This window comes from Ctenopharyngodon idella, chromosome 6 (assembly GCF_019924925.1).
Source record: "Ctenopharyngodon idella isolate HZGC_01 chromosome 6, HZGC01, whole genome shotgun sequence".
Classification (NCBI taxonomy): Eukaryota; Metazoa; Chordata; class Actinopteri; order Cypriniformes; family Xenocyprididae; genus Ctenopharyngodon; species Ctenopharyngodon idella.
This window is the reverse complement of record NC_067225.1, coordinates 24,033,262-24,053,895: the sequence shown is the minus strand read 5'-3', so window position 1 is coordinate 24,053,895 and position 20,634 is coordinate 24,033,262. Positions and strand designations below refer to the sequence as shown.

The window sequence follows — 20,634 nt, the reverse complement described above, 5'->3', positions numbered from 1 at the left end:
TGTAAATGAAGACTGTATTGCTGGGCTGAGACAACGGTCTAATTTTTGAAGAATAAAGTTGGTATGCACATTCATATTCTCCAGCCACTTTGTCAGACTCTGTGTTAGACACAGAGGTGAGTGGACTTATGTACATTTCTCTCAAAACAGTACCATCCTTTCTAAAAATGAAGTTCCCCTGAACAGGAAAGAAAACACTATTGAAAAGAGAACTGCTGTATATGTACCAGAAACAATATTTGCAATGTATTTACGAACAATTCAGTGTAACAGAATTAAGAGTACAAGTGTGAATAGGGTGAGTTACATAGTCGCGTTTTAAATAAGTTGAGTTAACGGAGCAGGTGATTTTCACATTTTCTTTGTCCTTGACATACAATTTGGAGACAGGGCCATAAGTCATCACAGACAGTTTAGGAACGGGCAATGCATCTGGAAAAGGGGAGAGTAAAATAAAGACATTTATTAGAAAGGTACAAAGTATGCAGAAATTTAGTCAGAACCCATGAAGTCATACATAAGCTTATGTAGTGTACTCCTTAATGTCGACATTATTAACCTTTAGCTGATATACAGCACACATACATTAAAATTTACAATAAAAACTCTCTTCTGGGAAAATGGGACAAAATGTTGAAGATTCATCTGGCACTACACAGATTTTTGTCCAGTTTTACACCTCTAATACCTGCAGCCAACTAGCAAGTAGCACAGTGGTTCATGAAAACTGTGCTTGTCATTTCATTGGGTCTTAAAAAAAAATATATTTTCGTATAAAGTGACATTGCAAAAATTTTGTACAATTAATCTCAATCTGTCTCACCTGAACAAATTATGTAGAGAATGCCTCTCTTATCGCACAATTCAAAATCACCCATTGGGCAATCTCTGGTCTTTTCTTCTTTCCCACTGCATCTGATACCCCCAACTGCGAATGAAAATGGCCGGTTGTTGTCCAAAATCCTCTTCCACTCCAGCACACTCCCACATCCCAGTTCCCTGCATACCACTTTAGCCGTAGCAATAGCAGCAGATGCATCGGCTTCGGTATCAACTTCCTTCTGACAAACAGGTTGCCACTGGCCTCTGAACTTGACATCCAGGTACCCCAGACAGGGGTTTTCTGATTCTTGCTCCCAGAGGTGAACCGGAAGCTCTTCTAATGGAGTACAAGTGAAGACAACGCACCATGGCTTTAGAAAACATAGACTTGAAATGAATATAAACACGTGGGAAAGAAAAATCACAAATAAGATCTCAATTTTCTTTTTTCCTAGACATCAGTTAAATAATTTGGTCTCAGATTTGGTATCTCAGATCTCAACACCTATTAGTCTCAACCAAGTCTCCTTCTTTTAGAAAAGATATGAACAATCTCAAATTAGACTCCAATTTCTCACCCATTTATCCACATTAATTTTACAGTTTAATACTCTTTTATTCCATTTTTATATTTCTCCTAAAGAGGTTTAAAATGAACATCCTGAGCTCCATTAAGTCTTTTGAGTCTGTATATACAGTATAAGCACACATAAACTCTCATACATACAAAAAAAATGCTTTGATTCTCTGTACCTGGGATGGCTTTCACAATATTAGACTTAGGTGAACTCATGAATTTTCCATTGTACAACATCTCCATATCGCAGGCAAACTCTTCTGGGATGACTGCATTCGTCCCTCTTAAAACGATATTAGGGTTATCTGTGAGAAACAATGAACCAACGATGGTCCAGTTGGTTTCGGGTGTGACAGAGAGGATGCGGCGATACAGACTTAATGTGAAGTTTGTGACTGGGCCAGCGTTTGAATTACAGTACACAGAGTAATTCCCACCCACAGGAAAGAGATTGGGGTGCAAAGACACTTTGGGAGCAGGGAGGGCAGCTGGTAAAGGGAAAGAGAGAGAAACAGAGTGACATTTCAGTAAAACATTTCTAATCTAAAATGCTAAAATACACTCATCTATGCATAATTAAACTTACATACGACTAACGTAACAGGATTACTGAATTCAGAATAAGAATTCTTCAGTTCAGTCCGAGTGGACTGGTACCAGCACACAATTTTCCCTTCATACTTGGCTATTGCAGGGATTATGAAACCCACTGATTTCACATAATGGACGACGTCAGAGGTCACCCAGGCTTCTGTGGTCTCTGGGGTCTGTGAGGGGCTTTCCAGCTTGCCCACAAACACATTTACAGGATACGGAGCACCTTTAGGAGTGTCACAGTAAATGTCGACTAGAGTGTTCAGCTCAATATTCTTTGCATTTACGCTGATTGCGAACTTCAATGTAGGGGCTGGAACAGATGCTGGAGAACAGAAAAAGACTTATTAATGCAATATTGGATCGTTTAGTCACTTTGTGCTTGTTCATTTCAAATCAATTATTATATTCAGCAAACCATACAAGCAACACTAAATAAAAACAAATCATGGAATTTGTTTTTATTTAGTGTTAGGATGCACTGACCTTGGCAGTCATACACTACTGTTCAAAGGTTTGTGTATTGTGGAAAAGAAATTACTTTCATTAGTCAAGGACACATTAAATTGATCAATTAAGACATAAGTTACAAAAGGTTTCTTTGAACTTTCGATTCAAAGAATCCTGAAAAAATGTTTCACAGTTTCCACCAAAAATGTTAAGCAGCACAACCATTTCTTGAGAATATATTAAAATAGATAACAGTTATTATAAATTGTAATAATAGAGACTCCTTTCAAAAACATAAATGATTTAAAAAAAAAAAAAAAAATCTATGGACAAAAACGTTTGAACTGTAATGCACAATAAGAAGAGAACCTGCATATCAACATGTTAGTGCAGGCATGGAGAACTTATGCTGCGTTCCAGGCAGGTTTTTGAGCCCGTAAGTCACGACTTCAAACCACGACTCACGACTTTGTAGCGTTCCAGGCAAGTCGCGTCAAGCTGCCTGAGTTTAAACAAACCAGCATGGCGGACCATACGGGGCTTATGCTCATTTACAATTATTTCTATCGCCAAAGGTGCTTACTCCTTGCTTATTTGAGGGAAACGGAGGAGGAAAAACAGCGCATAAGGCAAGAGAAGCTGTTATACCTTTTATTTTATGTTATTTTACCGTGCACTTGCATAAACACCGCATCCGTAAGGGATGCCATTGTTGTTTCGCGGGCTATGTGACGTCAGAGCGCGGAACTGGGAGTAGTACATCGATCTAGTACGAGTTCACGGGTGGGAAGTTACGGGTTTGACTGCCGTTCCAGTGCACTTTCACTGGTAGAAGGTTGGAAAAACACGGGTTACAAGTTGCCTGGAATGCGGCATTAACATTATATTATTATGCATCAGATTTTATGATCATTTAACTTTGGCAGCGGCTACTTGCACTAAGTGAAAATAGCAATATATTCTATTTACAATAAGTGACAATAGCAGCATTTTCTTAGCGATATGCTATTTACACTAGGTGAAAATAGCGATAGATTCTATTTACACAATGTAAAAGTATCAGTTCTTTTAAATAAGAGTAAATAGTAATTATATGCTATCTACTTTATATTGGCAGATACTATTTGCACCCAAGTATTTTTGTACATTAACAGGATAGGCCTACAATTATTAAATGGATGTTGCCTAATTGGGAGAATAAAAACCCTCCCTACACCTTCCTCTAACCCTACCCAATAAACACTTTTAATATTATTAAACACTTGTTCACAGTTTATTTCCTCTTTTGAAACATTATCTCCATTTTTACTGAAAATAAATGCGAGCTCGGCAAAAGACGGATTCAAACCCCCACTGATCGCGTTAAAAGCCAGGTCTGCAAACCTTACTCACTACTGCTGTGCTACTGAATGTGTTTTATTCCTTCTGTCTTTTGTAAAACTTGAGTGGCCCAACCAGACATTGGTGGGCAGAGTTAGTGTAAATACCATTTGCCAACAAATTTGCACTTAGTGTAAATAGACACTCCGTTTATCTTTTTGCACAGACAACTTATGTACTTTTTTAAAAGAACCCTGACAACCTAAAAGTCTTTCATTAATGCATTTTTTTTATAAACAGGACAAGTTGGTAAGAACAATTAGACAATAAGATATAAGTAACTCACGAAGATGAAGGGTCAAGATGAACAGTCTTTAATATAATAACTCACGTATAAACATAAAACTTCTTAACATTAATGTAGACAGGACAAAGACTGCAGACACACAAGGAGTACAAATACTAAACCAAATGAGGAGCTAATGAGTTAATTAATAGACAACAGGTGAACTGAATACAACAAATCAAACACGCTGGGAAACTGGGTCACAGAACAGAAAACAGAACATAACCCTGACATAAACAGCATGACAGATATATGTAAGATTATATGACCTGTCACCTAACTGGAAAAAACTGCCTTCTTTCCTTGTACTGACCATATGTGTGCTTCTGCATCTGTAAGGAGTAGATTATTCAGATGAAATGATTCTTACCCTGGGACACTGTGATTCTCACACACATTATCCAGCACACCACAGCTAGCGCTATGAAGAAAGAAAGATTGCAATATACTGTGAAAAACAGGACTTCCCAAGTTAAAGTACATGAAATGTGCAAGTTTCAACATTTTATACTTGAGGAGCAAACAAGACATTATTTAAACCCAAATAAATTATTTAAATCCTTAATATAGTTATTTATATTTTTAGGCTACTGGTTGAAAATATATTTGTACTTTACAAAAGTATAATATTGTGAGTCAAACAAACTCAAGATTCAGAAGAGTACTGTTTTTGACGTTTATTGCTTAATTGGCCAAACCGACCAGTCTGCATCTGAACAGTCCTGCTCACTGGAATGTAGATGTTATTAGACCAATTTATGGTGATATTTTTATAATAATAGTGACAGCTCTATCTATTAAGCCAGTTCTCTTCTAGTAACTGCAAATATGTTGTATATTTTGTTGCACTAGGAAGAATTGGGGGAGAAAAAAGCAAGTTCTTCAGCTAGCCCTGATTCACATGATCTAATTTAAACCATTAGTTGCAATTTACTGCAATTTTAAATAACTGAAATGGAAATCAGAGCTACACGTTTTTGCAATTAGCTAAATTTAATTAAATGTTCCTCTGATGGACAATGTAGCCTACTCCAATTAGATAAGCAAGATTTACTTCAAAAACATCAGGAAAACGAAATAAACACTTACCACTTATATTGGGGAGAAACATTCTGACAGGAAAAAGTAAATGAAACTGTGACACAGTACGAATGAAAACTGCTTAAATCCACAACAAAGCAGAGCTGAAATACCCAACTGGTGAAACTCTGCATTAAGTAACCAACAGGAAGTTCATTGACACCCCCCAAAAAAGGATACTGACCCAAAAAAAGGATGTAACACTTTTTTTTTCATTTAAAATATCTTTTAGTCCACTATATACAGTGTGTAATGTATTCAAATAATTCTATTTCAAATAATATTTTTTTAAAAATCAATCTTGAGTATTTTTGTATTAAAATGAAATCTATTTATTTATTTTAGTTTTACATTTGGATGATAAAGGCTTAAATAAATCACCAAAAAGTGAGATATTTAAAAAAGAAAATCTTGTACAATTCACTTATATTTCCACATTAACCATAATTTATGTCGATACCTCTGTCCATACAATAAAAAAGTAAATGAATATTTCATCATATTTCTTTTAAATTGTATACCTCTGCACATACACACATTCTGCTCATCTCTTAGTTCAAATCTAGTCCTTTTGTTTTGTAATACTGGGTGCACAGTATTTCTCTTCCCATTGTTGATAAAGAGATCTTATCACTACAAAAGTGATTCCAAAGCATGTCCTTTAGAAGCCATGGCCCATGATCCCAAACTTAGCCAGAGGCCTCTGCTTGGCCTGAGTGACCCGGCTAGATCTCTAATCCTGCATGGCTTTACTGCTGCTCTCAGGATGGCTGTGTTGTGTAACTGTGAGAGAGCAGATTACTGACTGTTCAGCCTCACGTCAGTCCCTGCCGTTCTGTCAGAGATGATACAAAGGTGGAAGAAAGTGTGACAAAAAGCCGAATAAGACATTTTTTGTGTACTACAGGATACATATTTTATTAAATCATATTTACAGCATCTTACAATGGATCATACATATTTACAAACATAATACATGATCAAGTCAGTCATGATAGCATTTTGTTAGAGTTTACACTGCAAAAAACAGTTCAGCAGTTGCTGTAAAAAAAAACCTAAAAAAAAAAACCTCTAAATGTTCATTTTATCAGCAGCTGAATTGTGGCTGCATGTCTGCTGTGGGATACAATAGTTTTGCAAATATGTAATCCACAGCATTTAAATATATATTTATGGAGAAGCTATGGTAAATTTGTTGTTTTTTAAATTTATTTGTATGAATAATCAAATTGTTCAATAAATGAACTGAAATATTCAGTTCTGATTATGTAGGTGGTTTATTTAAAGACACAATGCAGAATTCATTTAGGAATTATCCTACATGTAAGTCATCCAATCAGATATCTTGAACTGTTTGCTTTATCCTATGAGACTGACTGAAATGATCGTAGATACATTTCCCCTTTAAACTGGCAATAACAGTAGGAAGTGATTTCGTGAGACAGGACTGCACCACTGAGGTTTCAAAATGCACTTCTTCTTTTGCGTTCTTCACTGCATTACTTCACTGATTTCGTCATCAAGCATTGCCCCACACACCTTTACACTGAGGGCATCTACACCCTCACTGAGACTGAGAGATTTAAAAGAGTTTAAAAGAGTTCAGAAATCCCACCTTAGTCATCATCACTCTTTTTCTTTTTTCTTTTATCCTTGTCTTTGCTTTTCTTCTCCTTTTCTTTCTCTTCCTTTTCCTTCAATGCTTTCTTCTCTTTCTTCTTCTCATCCTTGGCCTCCTTATACTTCCACTTTGGAGGCTCCAGGTAACCTTTCTGTCTTTTCTTCTTCTTCTCTTTCTTTGGGGTGGGCTCAGAGGATTTTGTGACTTTGATCTGTGGGACACAGCCTGAGGGGAAAACACTGTTGCGCCTTGACGCTACGCTACGAGGAATGAAGGTGCGCATACCGGACTGAGCAATGGACAGCACACTTCCACGCCTCTCTGTTTCGGCACAGCAGGACACAGAGACGGACTCGACAGAGTGGATAGATGGAGAAATGGAGGAGACGGAGTTGTTTCGATGGCACAACGAACTCTCCTCCAGCTCTTTCTCTGAGTGCTTCTGCATCAGCTCAGCCACAGCCAGCCGACGTTTACCTACCTGTGGAGGGCTGCTTGGGCAAAGCGGCCGTGTGGCCGTGGCTATGAGCGGGCTGCGTAAGCTGGTGGTCATTCGTACCATGTGATCCATGACACCATTTTCCTGTGGGTCACGTGGGAAACTGAAACCGAACGTACTCTTGAGATGATGAGTCAACTTCTGGCCTGCACTCTTTTGAGCTGTTGCTTTGCTGACCAGCAACTTAAGGCTGGGCCACTCTGGGACGTAGGTGTCACAGAACTGTTCCGCTGTGGGATGGAGTACAAGGTGGCGCAGACGTGTCAGTGTGTCAAAGCGACCTGTTTTCAGCGCCCAGTCACGTGCACATTTACCACGGTTGGTGTCTACGGCATTTATGTCAGCACCTACGACAGAACAGTACAGAGAATTAAAATAATAATAATAATAGTACCAAAATCCTTGGCAGATATATTGTGTATTAGAGAGTTGCTGGAGGATTATGGTTTTCAAAAAAAGATTTTATCCATCATAAAAGCAGAGTAGCTGGACATCTTAAAAAAAGGGTTGGAGGGGGGTTAGAGAGTCAGACTGTTAACCCGATGGTTGCGGGTTCGAGTCTCAATACCAGCAGGTACCCTTGAGCAAGGCACCTAACCCCCAATCACTCCCTGGGTGCCACAGCAAAAATGATTGCCCACTGCTCACTACACACTACTCCTCATGTGCGTGCAACTGGATAGGTTAAGAGGAGAAATTCCAAGTATGGGTTACTATACTTGGCTTTCACGTGTCACTTAACAAATTTAAAGTCTGCATTAAAGCGGAAGTTGCGATTCTCTTTTCTTCTCTACTGTGACATCTATCCAAGTGAAACGGCATCTGAAATAAGAGGGCGGGACTTGATTTCGTCCTTCGGGAATTGATTGGATCGTTGGAAGTTGGGCGTTGCTAACAAAATGGAGGCAGATCTGAATGCCTGTTTGCAGTCAGTGGGGAATTTCTCTCCACCGGACTGACTGCGAGCACCCTCATGTTACTGTAAGTACTTTATTTATTGAGGATGACGAGGGCGGTCAATGGCACTAAACAGCGAGAGAGCGCGTGAGACTGAATGACTGACTGACTGTGCGTATCCGTTGGTGCGGAGTGAGCGTTTTCGATTCATTCCTATGGAAGTTGAGCCTCACGCTCGTGCGTATGTTAAGCGTGACGCTCAACTTCCATAGGAATGAATCTAAAAACGCTCTGGTCGCATGAATTTTAAAAAAAATAATGAAGTGCACGGATAAATTATTGATAATAAATACTACAATGTTCCATAAAAAAAAAAGAGTTGTCAATTTTGATTTCATGCCGACTTTAAAGGCTACATTAAAATGTGCACACTGACAGAAGCCTGAGTAGCCTGAGAATTTAAAGGATTAGTCCACTTTTAAATAAACTTTTCCTGATAATTTACTCACCCCCATGTCATCCAAGATGTTCATGTCTTTCTTTCTTCATTCGAAAAGAAATGAAGGTTTTTGATGAAAACATTCCAGGATTATTCTCCTTATAGTGGACTTCAATGGTCTCCAAACGGTTGAAGGTCAAAATTACAGTTTCAGTGCAGCTTCAAAGGGCTTTAAACGATACCAGACGAGGAATAAGGGTCTTATCTAGCGAAACGATCGGTCATTTTCTAAAAAAATGTAAATGTATATGCTTTATATAAACAAATGTTCGCCTTCTAAGTGTTTCCGCCAAAACCGCATTTCCGTATTCTCCAAAAAGTTTACGCTGTATGTCCTACGCCTTCCCTATTCAACTTACGGAACGAACGCAGCGCCAGTTACATTTTTTCCGTAAATTGAATAGGGTAGGCTCTGGGGTAGGCGTAGGACATACAGCGTAAACTTTTTGGAGAATACGGAAAGGCGGTTTTGGCGGAAGCACTTAAAAGGACATTTGTTTATATAAAGCATATACGTTTACATTTTTTTTTTTTTTTTTTTTTCCGAAAATGACCGATCGTTTCGCTAGATAAGACCCTTATTCTTCGTCTGGTATCGTTTAAAGCCCTTTGAAGCTGCACTGAAACTGTCATTTGGACCTTGAACCGTTTGGTGTCCATTAAAGTCCATAATATATGGAGAAAAATCCTGGAATGATTTCATCAAAAACCTTCATTTCTTTTCGACTGAAGAAAGAAAGACATGGACATCTTGGATGACATGGGTGTGAGTAAATGATCAGCAAAAGTTTATTTAAAAGTGAACTAATCCTTTAAAGAAGAATGTGGAGAGAGCAGAAGAGTCATCCCATTCAAAGTGAGAGGGATTAGTTAAGATGTACAATTATTTTAGGTAAAAAAAAGAAAAAAGGAGTTTGTCTAAAATGCTGTGTCAGAAGTCACTTGTTCCAAACCTGGCCTGTTATTCTGCACCTTCCACAGATCTTATGCTTGGCTGCTTAATTAATTAATCTAATAGGTGCTACTGAGGTGAACTGGGTCAATGCCAGTTATGCCATTCTTGATTAGCTATGTGGGTCATTTGGTGACTTCTTATCTCTTCCTAGTGATGTGATAAATATATAAGCAATATATGGAATGCTCATACATCAGACATGATTCAATTACTAACCGTGCATTATAAGAGCTGCCACCACATCAGTCCTGCCCTGTATGGCAGCTTTAATGAGGGCAGTGAATCCTCTGTTGTCTCTGATCTCAGTCTCTGCTCCAGGGAAGTAATTCATGATGTAGTTACATATGGAGACATGACCTGTGTACAGAAAGATTTAGAACTTTTTTACATTGTATTTATGAAGATATACAAAATAAAGAAATGGGGTGAATTCCCTAAACAGTAATAAGTAACTCAAACTGTATTTAACATGAAGTCATTGTCATTCTTTTTGATACAAATACACCTCTATTTTATGTAAATTATACTTATTGCACCATATTCACAAAACTCAACAATATTAGGCTGTACTGTAACACTATGTAACACTACTGTTAATCAGCAAGACCTGGGTTTCAGCAATTGATGGTGAGTTGGCTGGGTTATCTCTGTAAAGTTATGTTCTATAGAAATTATAATCTTTGACGCGGTGCCTCCAAAAATGTATGTCAACTATACACCAAGAAAATAGATGATGTACACTGTTCTCTTGATTAAATAAAATGAATTTCTCTATTTGTTATGGGCTGTGTTTTTTATAAACCACACTGTAATCAAATTATTAAATGCAAATATACAGTAAAACAAATACAAAAAAGTAGTAACAAAGAGAATTATTTATTTTACCAAACAAAAATCTCTAAAACTTAAAACAAAAATAAAATATCCGCTTTCTTTTTAGAAGAAATCAAATGAAAACCCCTCGGTTATATACTGTGAGTAAATTACATAGAATGGACAGAGCAAAACAAAACTGTAAAGTCAGGTGGATAATACCAATTATAAATTGCAGCTGTAAACCTCTATGAATCCACACTAACTTAAATCACATATTCATACTTATATGTGCACAACTGTTCGTAAACCAAGCGCTTGGATTTCGTTGGGGCCCTTATTCGGTGGTGCACTTAATGGCAGTCTCAAACAGATGACGCAGTTTTTAAAGTACCCTGTCAAACTGGTTAGCTACTCACTCAGGTGTGTTACAGCGAAACACTCCAAGCCGCGCTGAGGAGCGATTACGCGAAGCTTTGATCCTCGTCTCCTCCAGATGCACGGGGGAAATAGTCCAACACTGAAATAACTGATGCGTCACACACCCGAAAATGGCCGATGAGTCCGACGTACGAAGGCCTGCGGTCTCCTCCAACACAAACAGTCCACTTTCAGCATATACCCGCAGGAAAACACTCCGATGCGGTACCTGACTCCTCTGGGTCCTCGATTACAGAAGAAATAATGAGCAACGACAGTCAGTTCTAATATATGGCGGCTGCTTCGATGGACAGAGCAGATCTAATGCAGTTGGCTTTTTTCTTTTTTGAACACACGGAAAACCTTCCCGTTGTCAAAATATATAGTCTACATATATGCTATCTGTATCTGATATAGGACATAAATACTGTCGCTAAATCAACTTTACAGCGTTTTACAATCTTACTCCGTCCACAGTTCGCCAAGCCCTGTCCCCCCAGTTTCACAATCTCGTGCCCGACGCTCCTCCCCCTATCCATTACGTCTCGTTGCATGTGAACACACCAATAACCCAATGACATATCTTATTGACTAGCATTTTAAATACTTCAGAATACACTGGACATAATATACAAACTCCAATGTATGTACTCACAATATTGAAATAAATAAAACAAATGAAATAAAATAAAATAAAGGTGTACAAATATTCACAGGGTTACACTCTCCCCCCACCAAAATCCAGCATGACCCCATGTCTGGACTTAAAAAGAACACACAAAGAAAATAAAAATAAGTATGCTCAAACTGTGCATTTGAATGATTAATTCTAGACTCATACTCTAGGGACTGTGCAAGGAAAAATCTTTGAGTTTCTCATGCACATATTACACAATGCTTGAGAATTACACCACCAGACATGTTTATTTTCACCAGGTTTACAAAAACATGAAGACTCAGTTCCATGTCCCCCAACCTCACAACAATAGGAAGTAACAATTGTCTCCTTAACAGGTCTTCCTAGCTCAGGATAAGTAAATCTCTCAGGGGGTTTTCTTTGCCTCTCAGATCTCCGCACTTGAGAAGTATCAAACACATCCGACGGTTCTACCCTAGAAGTCACTGGAACACTGGGCTCAGGTAGGTTATCGGTATGTTCAAGGTGCTGTTCAATCTCACTTTCACCACCCATTATTTCTGTGTCAACATTTACTGTATCTAGAGTCTCATCTGGATCTCCCAACAGTTGACCTAAACTACAAACATCAGGCACAACAGCATGCCTATTTTGCCGGTCTTGATCTGGATATTCAAGCTCTGCAGATTTAGGATCAACATACATAAAAGGACCATAACCATATTCTGACTCGGAATCAGATGAGGAAAAATCTCTCTGCTCGGGGTAAACAGGATCAGACACTGGCTTTTCATTCCCACTTCGTTTCTTTCTGGTCTTACGAACTGGTAAAGGACTCGGGCTCTCACTTTCTGGACTCACTATCACTTGTGATTTCAAGGGCAAGATATGGTTTCTATGGAGAACCTTTTTAGGCCCATTACCACTCTCTGGAACCAGCTTATAGACAGGCAAGTTTGACAACTGACTCTCTACCACATATGGTACGGAATGCCACCGATCTGCAAGTTTGTGCTTTCCTTTTAACCCAAGGTTCTGAATGAGTACTCTGTCTCCCGGACTCAGGCTCTGAAGATGCATTCGCTTATCATACCTCAGTTTGTTTTTTTTGTTTGCACGTGCAGATTCAGCCGTTGCCAATTCATACGCATCCTTTAATTGTTGCCTCACTCTTTCTACATATTTCCCATAGGAAATTGGTGAATCTTCATCAGACCGAACCCCGAGACACACATCCACCGGTAACTTGGGTTCTCTCCCAAACATGAGGAAGTACGGTGTATACCCAGTCGCATCATTTTGGGTAGAATTGTATGAGTGAACTAACTGGGCAATATGCTGGCTCCACCTTGATTTCTGATGTGCATTTAATGTGCCAAGCATATTGAGAAGTGTCCTGTTAAACCTCTCTGGTTGTGGGTCCCCTTGTGGATGGTATGGAGTAGTGCGGGATTTTTTTACTCCCAACATAGCCAACATCTCCTTGATCAAACGGCTCTCAAAATCCCGCCCTTGATCAGAATGTATTCTATTTGGCAGGCCATAATGAACAAAATACTTCTCCCACAAGGTTCTCGCAACTGTCAATGCTTTCTGGTCCTTACAAGGAAAAGCCTGAGCATATCGAGTAAAATGATCAGTAATGACCAACACATTACTTACATTTCGGGTGTCTGGCTCAATTGTTAGAAAATCAATACAGACTAAGTCCAGAGGACCAGAACTGTGCATGTGTGACATAGGAGCACTTCTCTGAGGCAAAGTCTTCCTCATGATGCAGCGATCACAATTTTTACAATAAGCTTCCACCTCCGCTTTCATCCTAGGCCAGAAAAACCGGTCTCTCACGAGCGTGTATGTTTTTTCAAAGCCTAGATGCCCATTTTTGTCATGCAAAGATTCCAAAACAGTACTGCGAAGAGCAGTGGGAAGCACAAGCTGCCTGTACCTTTGATTATTTTTCCCTCCTACCACCCGGTAGAGCAGACCTTGATCCACTTCCAGACTCTTCCATTTTTTCTTTAAAGCCTTGAGGTCAACATGGTCCAACTGAACACTTTCGGGTGATTGCTTCTGGCTAACTGCTAGCCTTACATTACTCAGGCAAGGGTCATTCCCCTGAGCCTCCCTTAACTCACTGGAGTCCGAATTGTTTGGCTCATTTTGAGTAAAGGATACAACTTTCCCAGCAGCTTGGAGCACTCCACTCTCAGGACAACAAGACTTGGGTAAGTGAACACTCTGCTGATACACTACAGTTGACTCAAGGACACCTCGCACTTGATTTTGTGTTTCAACAGATTGGCAAAGTGTACGCACACCAGAAGCTGAAACTTCCTCCCAGTTTTCTTCAGCTCCAGAACTGGAATGAGGCCGTCTCGACAGAAAGTCTGCATCAATGTTTTTCAACCCTCGACGGTACTTCAAGCTGAACTGGTAAGTTGACAGAGCTGCTAGCCATCTGTGACCTGTTGCGTCTAGCTTAGCCGAAGTCAGGATGTAAGTCAGGGGATTGTTATCCGTTCTGACTTCGAAAGTTACTCCATAAAGATAGTCGTGTAGCTTATCGACCACAGCCCATTTTAATGCCAAGAATTCCAGCTTATGTGATGGGTAATTCCTTTCGGAGGTAGAAAGACTCCTACTAATGAATGCCACTGGGCGCAATCCTTCTGGATGTTGTTGATAGAGCACACCACCCAATCCATCCATACTGGCATCAACATGTAACACGTAAGGTAGTTCAGGGTCGGCAAAAGCTAACACAGGAGCTTGAGTTAAACGGAGTTTCAGTTCCCGAAAAGCCATCTCACAACTGTCATCCCATCGAGAACCAAATGGATCTGAGAGCCTGAAGTACCCATCAGTAGCAGACTTCTGGATGTTCTCCTTTCCTTGACGTTTTTGTGGATATCCCTTAAGCAGCTGGTTGAGGGGTCTGCACAAACTAGAGTACCCTTTCACAAACCGTCGATAGTACCCACAAAAACCAAGAAAGGATCGCAATTGGGTAACTGTCTGAGGTCTGGGCCAATTCACAACTGCTTCCACCTTAGATGGATCAGTGGCAATGCCATCTTGTGACACTATGTGACCAACATAAGTCACAGACGTCCTGCAAAACTGGCATTTGTCCAGTGACAACTTTAAACCCTCCTCTCTAAGCCGATCCAGAACTTTGAGCAAACGCTGATTGTGCTCTTCAAGGGTTCTGCCAAAAACAATCAAGTCGTCCAAATAAACCAACACTTCCAGAAAATTCATGTCACCCAATGTCTTCTCCATAACTCTCTGAAAGGTTGCAGGTGCCCCACTAATCCCCTGAGGCATACACTCAAACTGATAAAATCCTAGTGGGCAAATAAATGCAGTTTTCTCTTTATCAGCCTCCTCCATGGGAATCTGATAATACCCACTTCGCAAATCAAGTACACTGAACCATTTGCTCCCAACTAAACTATGGAGTGCATCTTCAACCCGAGGGACAGTGTATTGATCAGGTATAGTACGTCTGTTCAATGTTCTGTAATCAACACACATTCGCACTTTGCCTGATTTCTTACGCACTACCACAATGGGAGAGGCATAAGGGCTTCTGGATTCAGAGATGATACCACATTTCTGCAATTCCATTAGATGGTTTCGCACATCTTGCAAATCAGCAGGAGGCAAACGGCGAGAACGTTCACGAAAAGGAGTTGAATCAGTAAGCCGTATTTCATGCTTAGTGCTCTTCGAACGTCCAACATCCCATTCATGACAAGAAAATACATCATGCTTCTCCATCAATTGTTCACACAACTGTTGCTTGGCATCTTCAGGTAAGGGTGAATTCCCAAAATCAAATGATGCAGGAGTTAGTGTATTGGACAATTTATTCTCGACAACGGTGGGCTGAGGTACAATATCGACAGGGTAAAGGTGAGCAATTGGCGTGCCACGTTTCAGATGCACATCTTTAGTGGACATGTTTCTCACAGTAACAGTGATGATACGATTAGATACCACCGAAACAGACTGCACTTCAGGTCTCACTAGCAAGTCATCTGAAACACTAGTGTCATCAGGCTGGTCTATCAGGACATGCACGTCTGTAGGTTTCACAAACAGTTTAGGTTTACCCTGAATTTGACGTGATTCTCCAGGCCCTACAACAATTGGTTTATGTTGTGTGAACCACACAGTACCATGTCTCTCACAATCATCAGGTGAGCCGTCAGACTTCTGAATATTCTCATAGACTTCTCGAACTACAGGATGTACGGACAAGGTATGTAGGAAGTGATCACCCAGCTTCTGTTTACAAGCCTCAAACAAGCGTCTCACTATATTGGTGTTAGTCCCCACCAGAACAGCAACTCTCTTCTCTGGCTGAGAATCTGGACAAACAAGTGCAAGGGTGTCAACGATTTGTGGTAGTCCTACCACATTTTCGGTGAATTCAAGCTTAATGGGAAGATAACCGTCGTATGGGTATTTGTGTGAACTCAAACCCCATATTTCAAGATTTTCCACTGGCAACAGAGGTAAGTGTTTCAAGTACATGTCGTAAAAGCTTCGATAAAGGATGGTGACTTGAGAGCCACTATCAAGTAAAGCTTTCGTGTAGATTCCTTCAATTTGAACTGGTACTTCAGAAGTTGGACCAATCAGGCCAGATGGAATTTCGGAAGAACAAGCGATTTCTTTTTCAGAACAAGATGTGGAACGGAATGGAAAGGGAGTCCTGTGCCGTTCCTCCACGGAGCTCCCTAGATGTTTCCCGAAAACCTACACTGACTGATCAACTTTTGATTTACTTTTCTCAGGTTTTCAGTTCCTCGACACTCTCGCTTTGTGTGACCATCCTCACCACACTTGTAACAGAAAATTCCAGGCCGAGAAAACCTGGATGTGCTCTGCTTATTGGAAGCTTCTGTAGCACTTGGATCCGCCACTTGACACACAGGGCCAGTTGCTTTTGAAGAATGTTCAGGAACAGAGTCAGTTGCAGCTCCCTTCAACAGCTTGGACATCTTTGTAGTAAGTGCACTCACCTCTTGCTTTATACTGCTCAATTCAGACACAAGAGAAGCCTGTGGAACAGAGGCAGCAGCCACCCCTACTTTTCTACCATCTCTAGCCCTGATCCAATCCTCTTCTTCCCTTACTTCTCGTAACAATTGCGAGAAACTAGGAGGATCACGCAAAGTGTGGGTCATTCTTAGTCGTAGTGCTACCATATCAGTAGTACGAGCTCCTTTAACCACTTGCTCCATACGCATGCGATTTAAATCAGCGGCTACAACCCCTCCTTTTACAAGCATGCGATGAAGGAGCTTGTCCAGCCTATAAAGAAAATCAGAAAGCTTTTCACTTTCCCCTTGGTAAGTACTCCTGAACTTTGCAAGAAGATCGGAATTACTTTCAGTATTTCCATAGGCAGTTTCCAGAGCAACCAGATAATCAGTAGCTGTGGCAGCTGGATTACTAACCTTTAGAAACCGAACTATATCTGAAGCGGGTCCCCGCAAACTCTCAACAATACGCTGCCTTTTCACAGAATCAGCACACTGCCACTCGCTGATCATTTGGACAGCCTGTTCCATCCAGGGGTCATATTCTTCCTCCCCAGCAGGTACTGGTTTCACACCTGAAAATACTCTTAATCTCCTGTAACCCAAAGTTTCACTGGGCACATGGATACACTTTTCCACAAGGCGATCAATAGCATTCACCAAATCAAGATTAACATTTACATTAGAGGACTGACCTTGCTCCAACATAGACTTCACATCCTCCAGCGACTTTCCTTCCTGCTGCAACAAGGACAACAACTTATCCTGAAAAACAGCATCTCCCACAGAAGGATCTGTCACCATTTTTTTAGGTACATGTACCCTCCATGGGCCAACCTCATCAGGAATCCCTATCTCTGGAGGTACAGTATCAGGATCGATATCATTACTCGTTTCAAGCAACAAGAACAACTTAGTTCCTGTAGGGTCTCCCCGTTTACCATGAATTTTGGTATGCCCAAATACCTTCACTGTATTAAGCACATCTGCGATAGTCTCATCCCTCACATCTATTGGGACATCGCTGAGTATTAGACAACGAGATGGATTTATTTGCGCCTGACGACTCCATTCGCCAGCCTTAGAAATATCCATGTCTCACAATGTTTCACAACACAAATAAAAAAGTGAGGAAAAAAAACAGCCCAAGAGGGGAAAAAAAAAAAAATATATATATATGTATATCCAGAGAAACACGAATCCCAGCGGTGCCTCCAAAAATGTAACACTACTGTTAATCAGCAAGACCTGGGTTTCAGCAATTGATGGTGAGTTGGCTGGGTTATCTCTGTAAAGTTATGTTCTATAGAAATTATAATCTTTGACGCGGTGCCTCCAAAAATGTATGTCAACTATACACCAAGAAAATAGATGATGTACACTGTTCTCTTGATTAAATAAAATGAATTTCTCTATTTGTTATGGGCTGTGTTTTTTATAAACCACACTGTAATCAAATTATTAAATGCAAATATACAGTAAAACAAATACAAAAAAGTAGTAACAAAGAGAATTATTTATTTTACCAAACAAAAATCTCTAAAACTTAAAACAAAAATAAAATATCCGCTTTCTTTTTAGAAGAAATCAAATGAAAACCCCTCGGTTATATACTGTGAGTAAATTACATAGAATGGACAGAGCAAAACAAAACTGTAAAGTCAGGTGGATAATACCAATTATAAATTGCAGCTGTAAACCTCTATGAATCCACACTAACTTAAATCACATATTCATACTTATATGTGCACAACTGTTCGTAAACCAAGCGCTTGGATTTCGTTGGGGCCCTTATTCGGTGGTGCACTTAATGGCAGTCTCAAACAGATGACGCAGTTTTTAAAGTACCCTGTCAAACTGGTTAGCTACTCACTCAGGTGTGTTACAGCGAAACACTCCAAGCCGCGCTGAGGAGCGATTACGCGAAGCTTTGATCCTCGTCTCCTCCAGATGCACGGGGGAAATAGTCCAACACTGAAATAACTGATGCGTCACACACCCGAAAATGGCCGATGAGTCCGACGTACGAAGGCCTGCGGTCTCCTCCAACACAAACAGTCCACTTTCAGCATATACCCGCAGGAAAACACTCCGATGCGGTACCTGACTCCTCTGGGTCCTCGATTACAGAAGAAATAATGAGCAACGACAGTCAGTTCTAATATATGGCGGCTGCTTCGATGGACAGAGCAGATCTAATGCAGTTGGCTTTTTTCTTTTTTGAACACACGGAAAACCTTCCCGTTGTCAAAATATATAGTCTACATATATGCTATCTGTATCTGATATAGGACATAAATACTGTCGCTAAATCAACTTTACAGCGTTTTACAATCTTACTCCGTCCACAGTTCGCCAAGCCCTGTCCCCCCAGTTTCACAATCTCGTGCCCGACGCTCCTCCCCCTATCCATTACGTCTCGTTGCATGTGAACACACCAATAACCCAATGACATATCTTATTGACTAGCATTTTAAATACTTCAGAATACACTGGACATAATATACAAACTCCAATGTATGTACTCACAATATTGAAATAAATAAAACAAATGAAATAAAATAAAATAAAGGTGTACAAATATTCACAGGGTTACAACTAGAAGAATCCAGGCAGTAGTTCCTCTAACTACCATCAAAAAAAGTGAATTGACATCACACATTACAACTGACCAGCTTGAGCAGCGATCATTAGAGCAGTGTTGCCGTCATTATCTTGGTGGTTGATGTCCAGATGTGGACAGCCGTGCAGCTCATAAACAATTGGAAGAAAGCCTTTATATGCAGCCACCATCAGTCCATTCTAGAAGAGAGGATCATGTTATAAGGACCTCTCTCAGTTTACAGTTAAAAAGGTTAGAGACAACATAGACACTCCACACCAACAGACAACATTTTCATAATCAACTAAACCATAATATCCCTGCAACACTTTGAGGCATGGGTTTCTTCAGGAATTTCCATGATAATTTTTTACAATAAGGTCTGTTAACATTACTTAAATGGACTTAAATTCACATGCTGTTAAATTTCAAAGTAAATGCAGTAATATCTCAAATATGAATTGTGAAACTGTTGTTAACAAGTTGCTAGATAAGGACTGCAATGGTTGTCCAAGTTGGTAGTTCACTGTTAAAGTACTAAACATAAAAGTCTCTTCAAGAAATGTTAACCTCAGACCCCATTTTACTCATAAAGATTTTAAACTCCCAAAGGAAACCATGTTGAAATAGCCTTTATGGGTGACCTACAAATTTATTTAAAACATCGGCCCCACTTTATATTAGGTGGCCTTAAATACTATGTCCTTAAACATTTGATACAATATACTTACCAAGTATATACATATGGATGTGTTGTAATTACATTTAAAGTACTTAAGATTTGTTGTTGCATTGTTTACTTTTCTTCTTACTGTAACCCAAACCCTTACCCCAGAACTCTAACCCCTAATCCTATAACTCTACCCTTGCTCCTAACCTCAAACTAATGTGAATTTTCCAGAACAATATGTAGTTACATAGTAAATCCATAGATTTGTAAGTATTTAGTACATAGTAGTTAAGGCCATCTAATATAAAGGTTGACCAAAGCATAATTGGTTGACAGTGATGTTATATATTTTGAATGCCATGTTGACAAAAGTTATCTATTTTTAATGGATTACCTCAGTCTTTTATAGCTCACTCCTAAAAACACTATTGACAAAGCAACTGACCTGTCTGCTCTGTGATTAGACAGTCAGTCTCACGCTCTTTAATACTCTGCACAGTCTTACCCAGCCATTAATGTCAACATTCATGACCTCATCACGGGTCACGCCACGTTCCAACACTCTCTTCAGTGCCTCTGCATCATTTTGGACACAAGCCTCATATAGTGTGTTGGCAGTCCCCTTTTTCCTGTCCTCTCGTTCATAATCAGGGAGAACAGAGTCATCAGAGAGCAAACTTCCAGAGTCAGACTCGTCCAACAATGAGATTTCATCATCATCCGGGCCGGACCCCAGGTTTGGGTCCACAAAGGCAGAGCTATGAACTGCTGCCAT

At 39.9% G+C, this 20,634-nt stretch overlaps 1 protein-coding gene across 3 annotated transcripts in view; it reads right to left on the bottom strand.

Moving 5' to 3' along the window:
• Positions 1-20,634, bottom strand: part of LOC127514143 (photoreceptor ankyrin repeat protein-like) — a 24,372-nt gene extending 3,738 nt beyond the window's left edge. Inside the window, exons 1-10 of one of the 3 annotated variants that reach the window (XM_051896624.1) lie at positions 20,365-20,634; positions 19,260-19,389; positions 9,877-10,017; positions 5,199-7,656; positions 4,480-4,530; positions 1,986-2,318; positions 1,576-1,887; positions 824-1,159; positions 308-432; positions 1-178 (exon numbers count right to left, since the gene is read on the bottom strand). In XM_051896624.1, coding sequence (XP_051752584.1) covers positions 6,806-7,656; positions 9,877-10,017; positions 19,260-19,389; positions 20,365-20,634 — 1,392 coding nt within the window. In that variant the 3' untranslated portion in view covers positions 1-178; positions 308-432; positions 824-1,159; ... (2 more) ...; positions 4,480-4,530; positions 5,199-6,805. Of the gene's footprint in view, positions 179-307; positions 433-823; positions 1,160-1,575; positions 1,888-1,985; positions 2,319-4,422; positions 4,531-5,198; positions 7,657-9,876; positions 10,018-19,259; positions 19,390-20,364 lie in introns of those variants that run through there. The other 2 variants (XM_051896622.1, XM_051896623.1) reach the window with 2 other exon arrangements.